Source organism: Petromyzon marinus, chromosome 73, assembly GCF_048934315.1.
Source record: "Petromyzon marinus isolate PM22_M1 ecotype Great Lakes invasive population chromosome 73, UKy_Petmar_22M1.pri1.0, whole genome shotgun sequence".
Taxonomy (NCBI): Eukaryota; Metazoa; Chordata; class Hyperoartia; order Petromyzontiformes; family Petromyzontidae; genus Petromyzon; species Petromyzon marinus.
The window spans coordinates 5436026-5448676 of record NC_133739.1 but is presented as its reverse complement, the minus strand read 5'-3'; the positions used below and the strand labels follow the sequence as shown (position 1 = coordinate 5448676).

General features: G+C 51.5%; 1 protein-coding gene across 3 annotated transcripts in view; it reads left to right on the top strand.

Moving 5' to 3' along the window:
• Positions 1-8259, top strand: part of LOC116957376 (uncharacterized) — an 81123-nt gene extending 72864 nt beyond the window's left edge. For all 3 annotated transcript variants that reach the window (XM_076055863.1, XM_076055862.1, XM_076055864.1), the window contains exons 22-24: positions 2434-2502; positions 4800-4950; positions 5970-8259. In XM_076055863.1, coding sequence (XP_075911978.1) covers positions 2434-2502; positions 4800-4950; positions 5970-6113 — 364 coding nt within the window. In that variant the 3' untranslated portion in view covers positions 6114-8259. The remainder of the gene's footprint in view (positions 1-2433; positions 2503-4799; positions 4951-5969) is intronic.
• Positions 8260-12651: the final 4392 nt, after the last annotated feature.

The window sequence follows — 12651 nt, the reverse complement described above, 5'->3', positions numbered from 1 at the left end:
CTGGTTTTGCAGCAGAGGTCTCACTCCGAAGCAGTTGAGGGGCGTTATCTGTCAAGAAGCTCCTTGGCTCGTCACTCCACATGAAGCTCTGCATCTTCTCGGTCACAGTTATTGCCCTCCCTTGTGAAATGTGGATCCCTTTAATGGAACATCTGTGCCAGTTTAAAACATTAAGGCTGGCCTGCCGATGTCCCATCCTGGGTTTAACCAAGCTGAATTGTGGGAGGCGCTCACAATTCCTTGGAAGATATGGACATGTTCCCATTGGTGAGCTCCTCCAGCAGGCCAGGCTGCGTTGGCTGGGCCATGTAGCCCGCATGTCTAGCCACCACGTGGCCAGACCGCTTTTGTTTGGCCGGATAGAGGGTGTTAAACGAGCACAGCACTTATTCTTTGTTTTTTTCGGTAAAGTCACGTAGAAATAATAAAATAACATAATAGTGTACGACGTTTCGATTGCAACACAAGCAATCATCATCAGGTACAGAAGAGCTAAATTTACGAGAGAGAGGAGACACAACCGCAGATATATATACAGACACAGATACAACAGGGGATACAGAGAGAAACGTGGGAGCACACAATCAAACAGGTTTTAGCAAGATTTGGAAACCATATAACGCAACACAGACGGTCGGTCAAAACACAATTAACGCAAGGTCAGGTTGATTACGTTATTTCAAAGATTGCTACATTGTAAGTTAAGTGTGAAATTTAAAATCTAAAACATATACAGACCGCATACACATATACAGACATCCAAGCAGAACGAGTTAGCACAGAGACACATGGAGAGAGACAGGCACACAGTGAAGCATCATCTCTGTGTCAAGGTTTTAAATAGACAGAGAGGGCGGGGCTGAGATGTAAAGGGGCAACAAATTCGAACGCGGCACGAGGGCCAAGGAAGAAACTACACATGATCGGCGAGACAATGGGACACAAATTAGCATGAAGCATGCAGCAAGGGGCGGCGCGGAGGCAACAGAGGAAACGGCACACACTCGGAAACCCAAGGCACAAACACAGGCAGAGACAGCACAGAGACACAAACCTATGTCAAGAACACAAAGGTAAACACACCAGTAGAGAACACAAAGACACATACCTCATACCTCCCCGAAGAGGTGGTTGAAACTTGAATTTGGAGCTTTCGTGACTGCAGGAATTATTCTTTGTTTTTTTCGGTAAAGTCACGACGTTTCGATTGCAACACAAGCAATCATCATCAGGTACAGAAGAGACATTGTCTCGAGGACAGCGCCGGAGCGAAACACAGCCATGCTCAGACTGCGACCTTTAAGGTCGCGGTCTGAGCTTGGCTGCGCCTCCCTCCAGCGCTGTCCCCGATACAGTCCGGTCCCCCCACCTGATGAAGGCCGCTTGTGCTGTGGCTGAAACGTCGTGATTTTTGTTGTTTTACCTAAGTGACTTTACCGAATAGAACCAAAGAGTATGGATCCTTGCAGTCACGAAAGCTTCAAATCTAGAAAGGTACAGAAGTGCTAAATTTACGAGAGAGAGGAGACACATACCCGCAGATATATATACATACACAGATACAACAGGGGATACAGAGAGAGAGAGACGTGGGAGCACACTAAATCAAACAGGTTTTAGCAAGATTTAGAAACCATATAATGCAACACAGACGGCCGGTCAAAACACAATTAACGCAAGGTCAGGTTGATTACGTTATTTCAAAGATTGCTAAATTGTAAGTTAAGTGTGAAATTTAAAATCTAAAAAATATACAGACCGCATACACATATATAGACCGCGACCTTAAAGGTCTGGGTCTGAGCTTGGCTGTGTTTCGCTCCGGTGCTGTCCTCGAGACAGGCTGGTCTCTTCTGTACCTGATGATGATTGCTTGTGTTGCAATCGAAACGTCGTACACTATTATGTTATTTTATTATTTCTACGTGACTTTACAAAAAAAAACAAAGAATAATTCCTGCAGTCACGAAAGCTCCAAATTCAAGTTTCGAGCACAGCACTGGCTATAAAAGAGTCGGGCCGATGTGGTAGAGGAGGATGTGGAGCTGAGTGGACGTGCCGATGACTGGTACCAGTCGTGTCAATATCGGCCTCTGTGAAGGACGCTACTGGGCATTTGCAGGCAGTCACCCTCCAGCAACAACGGAGGGCGGAGGAGCGACGATCACAGCAACGAGCGGAACACCAGGTGGCTGGGACACAGCAGGTTGCCACCCATGGTACCTGGGCCTGTCCCGTGACCTGCCAGCGGGCGTTCAACACTTCACATGGCCTTAACGTGCACATTGCCTGGCACAAGCGCCATGGTGACGTCACCGACACTTTGTGGCGAATAGCGGTTGTATATGTGCTTGTGTGTATGTATATATGTGCGTGTGTGTGTATATGTACGTGTGTGCGTATATATATGTACGTGTGTCTGTGTCTCTGCAGACCGTGCATCCTACTTATGGACTCGCTTCGTGGTCCAAACCGAGACCACGTGTTCGACACCATCTGGGAGTAAGTGCCGGGCTGTGGGTGTGTGGGTTGCATTGATTCGCCTGTGCAAATAGGTCCCAGACACACACAGGCAAAATACAACCATCCCCTGCGTAGCCCACATGGCCTTTTATGACAAGTGCTGTTAGTGAGCACCTATTTCGGCCGGCATGGACACAGAAATCGGGAGGTGTGCCCAGCACCACACCTAGGTGGCAGTCTCTCCAGCGCTGATGTTCAATACTCATGACACCAGGTGCTAATTTTAGGCTGAGTTGACCTAGGGGAGGCCCAGGACCAGTTCAGATAATCATCACTGGTGTTGCCCGTGAGCGGGAATCGAATCCGGGTCGCCAAGTTCGTAGCTCAGTGCGCTAGCCACTGCGCCAACGATCCTAACACGTGGAGAGAAACCTCAATCATCGTCGTCGTCGTTACAGCGCTTGGGTACCCAGGAATGCCGCACTTAGTCTCAAGCCTTGTTTGCAGGAGGGTACTGCTAAGTTATCACTGTACTAGCACACAAAAAAGACAAAGATCCCCCATATAGCCAGGAAGACTTTTGGGGCAAGTGCTGTTAGCGAGCACCTATGAAGGCCGGACCGGTACACAAGGGGGTGGGTGGCCAGCACCACTCCCAACCGCCTTTGTTTCCCCAGTGGCAATGTTTTACACACCACACAGATACTAATTTGAGGCCGAGTCGACCTAGGGGAGGCCCAGGACCGGTTAAAACAATCGTCACTGGTGTTTGCCGTGAGCGGGAATCGAACTCGGCTCGCTGGGTTCATAGCGCAGCGCGCTAACCGCTACTCGTCCGCTCCCCACAGACATACACACACCTGCGTGTGTTAGAATGAAAAGTTTATCAAAAATTACAATGGAAAATGAGTGGTTCAGTTAGTGGGGAACTTCTTCATTGAGGTAAGCGAGTAAGTTGATGAGTTAGTGTGAGTGGGGGATTCAGTGAGTTACTAGGTGTGAGATTAGGTGTGACTACTATGAGTGATTTTGATGGTGTGATTTGCGCGACTGAGTGACTGGGTGAGTGTTCATGAATGAGTGATGTGATGTTGGTGATGGTGACATAAGCGATTGTGGTCATGGTGGTGATGTTATTGTTGAGAGGAAATGAGGTGATGTTCAGGGCTGTGGCTCATGCAGCTATGGCTATATTGGGTAAACAGTCCAGACGTCCCCAGGTGTTTTGGCTACCTGAACAAATCAACAGACCCAAAGTCTATAGCATCACTCAGAGGTTTGGAGAGCTGTGTGGCGCTGCAAGGATGAGTGGCGGTCGCGGGTTTGCTGAGGAGATGGAAACTGCCCTCAGTAGCTCGTGATCCCTCTTAACTCCTTCAAAAAATTAACTTGCAGAGCCACACATTGTACCATCCTTAAAGGAAAGAATGGTGACCCGATCTCTAACCCCCAGGAACATGTCTGCAGGTTTTTTTTTAGCATATCAGTGAGGTGTTGATTGAGGGGATACTCCTCAGCTCGAATAACATCATGGGGCAAGGTGGAGTTTGACCCTACTGGGGGCTACTGTGCCTTTAATATTGGAGGACGTGTCCACTCCCTGGTTGTGGCTGGCTGAGGGTGCCGTCTGTTGAGGAAGGACGGGGAGCAATCAACAGTCTTGAGAGCAGGTAGAGCGGCAGGCAGCAATGGTCTCCCAAGTCTGTGCGCAGACTGCCCTATGTCATTATTTCAACTTTAATGTCCTATCTGCCTCAGGAGCCATTGTTGGCAATGGTGATGGTGATGATGGTAGTGGTGTTGGTGGTGGTGTTGGCGATGGTGGTTGTCTATGGTGATGGTGATGATGGTGTTGATGGCAGTGGTGGTGATGGCAGTGGTGGTGCTGATGTTGGCAATGGTGAGGATGGTGTTGATGGTGGGTTGTGGTTGTGGTGTTGGCAGTGGTGGAGACGGTGGTGGTGATGTTGGTGAATGGCGATAGTGATGACGATGGTGTTGATGATAGTGGTGGTGATGATGATGATAGTGGTGATGATGATGTTGCCAATGGTGGGGATGGTCGTGATGGTGATGATGGTGTTGGCAATAGCGGGGGTTGTGGTGGTGCTGTTGACGAAGATGGTGGTGGTCGTTGGTGATGATAGTGGTGACGATGGTGGTTGTTGGTGATGGTCGTGGTGGTGGCGACGATGTTGGTTGTTAATGATGGTATTGGTGATGATGGTGTTAATGGTAGTGGTGATGATGGTAGTGATGGTGTTGATGGTAGTGGTGGGGATAGTTGTTCTTGTTGGTGGTGGTGGTGGTGGTGATGGTGGTTGTTGGTTATGTAGGTACTTGGAGGAGGAGTGGGAGGCAAGGCGGGGCACGCGGAGGCGCTTCAGCAGGGACACGATGCCCGCGTGCTCCGTGCTGCTGCCTCAGCAGGACAACTTCAGCGACTGCGGTGTCTTCCTGCTGCAATACGTTGAGAGTTTCCTCAAGGTGAGAAGCACACCCGCTGTCCAGCAGCCGATGCACCTGCGATTTAGCACGGTTGGCTACGTACGGTGCGAAAGAAGTTCAATGCACACACACACTTCCACACGTACCCTGTCTGATGACGGTTGGGAGGCCCCCTTCATCCCGTAGTGGATTGAACCTGGCCGTGTGTGCATGCGTGCTTGTGTGTGTGCGCGTGCTTGTGTGTGTACGCGTGGTCTGTCGCTCCACACAAAGCTTCGGGTCTTCTCGGTCACGGTCATGCCCTCCCTTCTCTTTGCTTGAGAAATGTGGACCTCCCTTCATGGAACATTTTTGCCAGTTAGAAACGTTTGGGCTGGCCTACCTACAATCCATCCTGGGTTTACCCCAGCTGGATTGTCTGAAGAGCTCGCAAATCCTTGAAAGATCTGGTGAGCTCCTCCGGCAGGCAAGGCTGCATTGGCTGGGTCATATCGCCTGCATTCCCAGCCACCACATGGCTAAACAGTTTTTGTTTGGCCTGATAGAGGGGGCGAAACGGGCGACTAAAATACGGCAAGTTGCCACAGTAGGGGGCACAGGTGGTGCATCGGCCAGTCATCTCAGTCAACCCATGCCACCTCCTGGCAGCGGGCAGTCAAAACTTCACGTGGCCTTAAAGTGCACCTAGCCTTGCACAAGCGCTGTGGTGATGTCACCGCCACTTAGTGGTGATTGGCGGTTGTTGTTGTCTGAGGTTTACATGCGGACGTGTAGCGGTTAGCGTGCTGTGCTATGAATCCGGCGACCTGAGTTTGATTCTCGCTCACGGCCAACACCGGTCACGATTTCCTGAACTGGTCCTGGGCCTCCTCTAGGTCGACTCGGCCTCAAATGAGTACCTGGTGCGGTGTGTAGTTAACATCGCCACTGGGGAGACAAAGGCGTTTGGACGCGGTGCTGATCACCCACCCCCTTGTGTGCCGCGGTGCCAGCCTTCATTGACGCTGCCCGCTAACAGCACGTTTGTCTTTGTGTGTGGTGTGTGTGTGTGTGTGGAGACGCCCGTGACAAGTTTCGACCTCCCCATGCGCCTGGACGGGTGGTTCCCCCCGGCCGCCACTCGCCACAAGAGGCAGGAGATCAAAGAGCTCATCCTGGCCCTGCACCAGCAGCAGAAGGAGCAGCAGCAGCGCAATGCGTGAATGCGCCCGCTGCTGCAGCATTGTCGCATCGTCGCTCAGCCGGGCCCGACACAGTGTCGTCACTCAGCCGCAGCGTCGTCGTTCAGCCGCCGCGTCGTCGCTCAGCAAACAACGTCATCGCAAAGCCGCAGCATCATCACCTGGACCAGGGGCGGCTGTCTTTTTTTATATCAAAGTGCTTTCTCAGGGAAGCGCTGGGTGGGTGTAAGGGGGGGTGGGTGGGTGGGGGGGGGGGAGTGCTCCGTGAATTTCGTGCGGGGGGGAGGGCATGGAGGGGTGGGGAGGAGCACGATGGGATAATGGAGATGGAGCGAGGAGCAGCTACCGACCACGGACAGCATCAGAAGACACGACGACATGTGTTTTTTTTTTTTACCAAGCGAGAGCGGCGCCCACCCCCCCCAGTGACCAAATTGGTGCGAGTGGCGGTAACGTTGTTGTCATTATTTGTCGTAGCTACCGTCGTGGTCGTCGTCGTCGTCGTTGTCGTGGTGGTGGTGGTGACGATTCCCCGGTGGGGTCGCGATGTCCTCGTTTGCTGCGTTTGATTTCGAGGGCGGCGGCGGTGAGCACCGGACGCTTGAAGCGACCCCGCGGTTTGGGAGGCCCACGCAGCGATCCGCTGCCCACGGGAGGGTGGGTGATGAGGGGGAGCACGTTGGGGCCCGGCACGATGGAATGAGGAGTTCTGGGAGAAGTTCTAGAGAACACCCCGGGGGAGACGGCGTCCGTCGTGACGAACTTATAGGGCCCGCACACACACACTCTGTGGTGGTGGGCGACTCTGTGTGGGGGGTGACTCTGTGGGGGGGCACACAGCGACTCTGTGGGGGGGGGGGGGCGACCCTATGTGGCTGGCGACTGTGTGGGGTGACTCTGTGTGGGGGCACACATTTGACTGTGTGGAGCGACTCTGGTGGGCGACTCTGTGTTGGGGGTGGGGGGCTGGTGATTCTGTGTGTGGGGGGGGGGGGGGCGACCCTATGTGGCTGGCGACTGTGGGGGGTGACTGTGTGTGGGCACACATTTGACTGTGTGGAGCGACTCTGTGTAGGCAACTCTGTGGGCCACTGATTGGTCCCCCCCACCACGCACAGCGAAAAAGCCTGTGCCGCCGAATGAATTGACTCGTGTGACGATGACGACGACTCTATTTGTTGACGTGCGTGACGGTGTGCGTGTGGAGATTGTTGTCGGGATCTCATTTACGTACGATCGTCTCGCTGGCCACACACACAGCGGGTGGCTCGCTTGCGACGCTTGGGAAATACACAAACTGAACGTTAACGGACGGGATCGGTCGATGCTGACGAGATGGTGCAAATGGGGGACGGGGGCAATACAATCGAGACGACAGCTGGTTGAGACCGCTTGCTAGAGCAGAGCACGACGCGAGATTAAAAACACGAGCCCTCAACAGGATTGGGAATTGTTACGCGGCAAGGGATCGATCGGCTCGGCGGCGAATGTCCGTCGGCAGTAAGATGAGCGATCGCAGAGGTTCAGCCCCCTGTGTGCAGCAGCTGTGTCCCCAGGCAGTCGGTCACCGGGTTGAGACCACCAACGACTCCAGCGCTTGAGTGACGGCCATCGATTTCTCGGGGGCGGCCGATGGCTTGCTCGCAAAGTTGAACGCAGGGATCTATCGTTGGATCGCGACGGTGGTTGGGGGGGGGGGGTGACGTCTCATAGAGTCGCTGTCGACTCAGTAAGTGGGACCTACGCAGAGGGGGGGACCTGAGGAGATGCCGCAATACCCCCCCCCTGCATTTCCCCGCCTCACCCCCACAGTTCACAGATGTGGATGAGTCCTCCCCAAAGTTCATGGTTCTCTCTCCCAGACCCCCAACAACAACAAAATAACACAACGCGAATTTTGTCTCCGTTGGTTTTATTGCAGCGCCGATGGAGTCGCACCCCCCCACCCACCCCCTCCCCCGTGGTGAATGCCGCGGCTGGTGTAGATTTCCTTAAATCTCCGTTTGTCGTTAACATTATTTGTGTTGAAGTGGCTTCCTTTGGTTCGTCTGCCCTGTAAATACGATTTCACAGCAAAAACTCGGTTCTAATAAATAACGTTTGACTCGATCACCCTCGTTTTTATTTAAGTTTGATGTCTACAATAAAACCCTTGTGAATTCACAAACTCTCGTCTTTATATTCTTGGTTCTTTCGGTAAGTCACGTTGAAGGGAAACAATAAAATAGTAAAAGTATAAAACAATTCTCACGACGTTTCGACTGCAACACAAGCAATCATCATTGTCTGTTTACAGTTAACTATTGTAGTTTCAGCCCTTTGCCAGCCCACTGCTCAAACACATTCTCCTGCGGAGGGAGCTGGTAGGAACGTTGGGTTGCTCGGTCAATGGCCAGGGTCAAGGGCGGCACCACGTGGTGTGTTCCGCAAATATTCCCGACTGTGAGGGCGGGCACAAGCCGGCGCGAGTAGGTTAAACGTTGAGTTCTACAAGGGCACCACGGGGTGACCAGCCCCTCCCCACCCAGCCCCACCCCTCCCACCCCTCACCCAGCCCCACCGTCCCCACCCAGCCCCTCCCTCCCCACCCTCCCCTCTCCACCCAGCCCCACCCCTCCCATTTTTGGATGCACGACGGACGGACGGACACAATAATCCCCTGTGGGCTGGTGTAACCAGGAGGTTCCTACCAGTATTATCGGTACCTATCAGTATGTGGAATGTTAGCTACTACTGAATGACAAGTAACCATTCATGAGGCATGTTAACTATTCATATAACAGTTTTATCACTGCGGAATCTTCTCTTCGTGTCTGTACCCCAGAGGCAATGCCCCCCCCCTCCACCTCCCAGTGCTGAGCAAATCTTCGCGCTCGCAGCTCACTCATTGTAAGATCCAGGGCAGTGCAAGGGGGGCCCGCACAGAGCGAGCAGTGCCGTTTGTGTGGCATGGGATAGAGAGTGAATAGGTGAGAGGTTGAGGAAGCGAGTGAGTCGTGGCAGCAGCTCCTCCTCTGGTTGTATCGCACGGGATGGCGAGTGAGTGGTTGAGTAAGTGGGTGAGTGAGCGAGTGACCTTGTAGTGGATAGGTTTGCTTGTTTTCGTAACCCGAGAGCGAAGCTGTCAGGAGCCTCGTGCTCCTGGTATAGTCACCCATGGCGGCAAGGTTAAAGGGTGGGTTCCAACCTTACATCGATCCAAGAAGTCTATCAACGTCCGAACGGGCAGAGACTGGGTCTCAACAGCTGTGAAGGCGGCGGACGAAGGCTGCAGCGGGAGAAGTGGCTCTAGTCGCGGCTCACCATGCCACTAGACCCAGCCATTGGATCCCACCCATGCCCCGGGGTCCCCACGTAAATTAACTCCTTAAGTGCAGCTTTTGTCAGGTTAGGGAAAATCCTGCAGAGATGGACGATCGATGAAGGGGGCATGGCTGTGAACCTGAAAGCCCTCGGTCAAGACACTGCATGTAGGTGGTGCATGTGTGATAGTCGTTGGACACGAGTGTTCTTATATGCCACCTGGAATATAAGAACACTCGTGTAGAACATCGAGTGATTCCCCTGAACGAAGAACGGCCATCGTGTCCAGAGAGTTAGCGAAGCACAACATTGATATTGCTGCTCAGTGATGAAACACGACGTCCCGAAGAGGGGAAACTGAGGGAAGTGAGAGGAGGGTATTAAACCTTCTGGACAGTGAACCTCGGATCCACGGAGTCGGCTTTGCAGTCAAAAATAAAATTACTGATGTGCTCCTGGAACTCCCCACAGGTATAAACAAAAGGCTGATGACTCTCCGCCTCCACCTCAGCTAAAACAACGCGTAACAGTCATCAGCGCCTATGCCCCGACCCTCGACATGGATGATAGCATCAAGGAGCAATTCTACTCCGATCTCGATGATGCCCTCACTGCCATCCCGGTGAGCGACAAGGTCATACTCCTGGGCGACTTCAATGCCCAGGTTAGACGTCACCACAACCTGGCCAATGGAGCAGAACCATTGGTCAGGACAGGGTGGTAAAAGTCAATCCCAACGGCATCCTCCTCCTGGTAGAGTGTGGCCTGAAAGACCAACACAAGACCATATGGAAGCAATCCAGGTCCAAGCACCAGCACCTTCTGGACTATGTCATCGTCCGTGCCAGTGATTTGAGAGACATTCTTTTTACAAAGGAAGGCCGGTCAGAGAAGCTGAATCTTTCAGCCCCTAAAGGCCCCCAGAAAGCGAAAGGAGCTTCAAGCACAACTCCATGCCACGGAAAACCTTTCAACACACCAGAGGCCACCACCATTCACGCACAATGGGACAAGCTCAAAACCACTGTATTCGACTCATGTGCCCAGAACATTGGCTACGAACCCCGAAGACAAGAAAACTTATTCATATTCTTAGTTTTTTCGGTAAAGTCACGTTGAAGAGAAACAACAAAATAACAAAATATATATAAAACAATAAAAAATTCTCACGACGTTTCGACCATAACTCACACCTGATGATGACCGTTTGAGTTATGGTCGAACCGTCGTGAGAATTTTTTATTGTTTTATATATATTTTGTTATTTTGTTGTTTCTCTTCAACGTGACTTTACCGAAAAAACTAAGAATATGAATTACTGCAGTCACGAAAGCTTTAAATCAAAACAAGAGAACTTGTTCGACGCAAATTACACCAAGATCCGCGACCTCCTGGAGTGCAAGCGCGCGCTGCCTTCCTCGCCTGCCAAAACCATCCAAGGACACGACGCAAGACCACCAACTGAAGTCTGAAATTCAATGCCAGATCTGCGCCATGAAGGACAGCTGGTGGGTGGAAAAGGCAAACGAGGTAGAGGGATACGCCGACCAGCACGACACGCGGAACTTCTTCCATGTAACAAGGACAACCTTTGTACCATGGTCTACAGGACAAAACCCCATCATGTCACACGATGGATCCCAGCTCCTGAAGGACGACAATGCCATCATTCAATGCTGGAAAGGGCATTTCAAACAGCTCCTGAACAGGGAATCCACCGTGACGAATGAATCCCTCCAAGCCATACCACAACACCCCCATAGAGCACCATCTCGGTGAGCCACCAACAATCGGTGAGCTGAGGCGTGTCATCAAGCGGATGAAGTCCAACAGAGCCTGTGGTCCAGATGGCATCCCAGCTGAAGTCTTCCAAACTGGCAGCCACCTGCTCACTTAAAGGCTCCACAAGCCGATCCTCTGGATCAGGCACGAAGAAGACCTTCCCGGCGACCTCAGGAATGCGACCGTAGTAACAATCTTCAAGAAGGGGGACAAGTTAATGCTGTAGAAACTACAGGGGGATCTCCATCTTGTCCATAGCAGGAAATATCCTGGCCTGCATCCTGCTCATTCGTCTGAGTCCTGTTGCTGAGAAATTCTTGCCGGAGATACAGTGTGGATTCTGACCATCCCGGGGTACTGTAGATATTGTCTTCATTGCCTAACATATGTTTTGAAAGTGTCAGGAGCAGCATCAACAACTGTTCAAGGCATTTTATTCCCTCAACCAGGAATTCATTTGGAACGTCCTCCAACGGCTTGGATGTCCAATGACGTTTGTCACCATCCTGCGGCTCCCGAACGACGATATGACCACCATTTTTAGTGGGGGATCTGAAATGGACGCTATCCAGATCCGAACGGGTATTAGACAGGGTTGCGTGATTATCACCACCTTATTCACCATCTATATGGTCATGGTCACCCTCCTCGTCCATGGCCGCCTTTCATATGGCATCGGCATCGCCATCCAGTACCGTCTGGACGGGAAGCCCTTCAACCATGGATGTTTTCGGGTAAAGAAGAAGCTGACCACAAAGGACATCCACGACCTGTAGTTTGCAGACGACTGCTCGATGTATTCAACTCTGCATGTAATATCCTTGGGTTAACCCTGAACATCACCAAAACCAAGGTCCTCTACCAAACGCCATCTAACGAGCCAAACATCCCCCCGACTATCTATGTCGATGGAGAGGCCCTTGAATGTGTGGAGTATTTCTCTTACCTGTGTAGTGTTGTATATGTGGGTTATGAAAATTTGATGAAAATAATACAAAAGTAAATGAAAGTTGAAATTTGCATAATTATCTGAAGTTATGTTAATGAGTGTAATTATGTGCATAAATTATGCTAATTCGAGATATATCCATATTTGTTTATGTGAATGTGTGTGCTTATGCTAATGCGAGCCGTTATGACAATTAGGCCCTGCCTCGTTGACGAGGGTCAGTTATCAATCGGGATAATACAATTATTCCCGTATGCCGTTATGCAGTTGCTGTGAGCATGTCAGATTAAACTCGGCTTCACTGTTAACTTCGTATTATCGATCAGTGTAATACAATTATTCTCGCTTTGACATTTATTGAGTATGGATTAGTGTGTTATGCCAGGTCTCCAAGTTCAGATCTCAACGCAGAATCAGTTCTTATATTGGTCGAGGCAGTCGGCATTCGCCCAGGAAAGGACGTACGATTTGACGCTCGCCGTTACTAGGAGGACTCCTGGAGAGGACCAGTAGTTACGGCAGGAC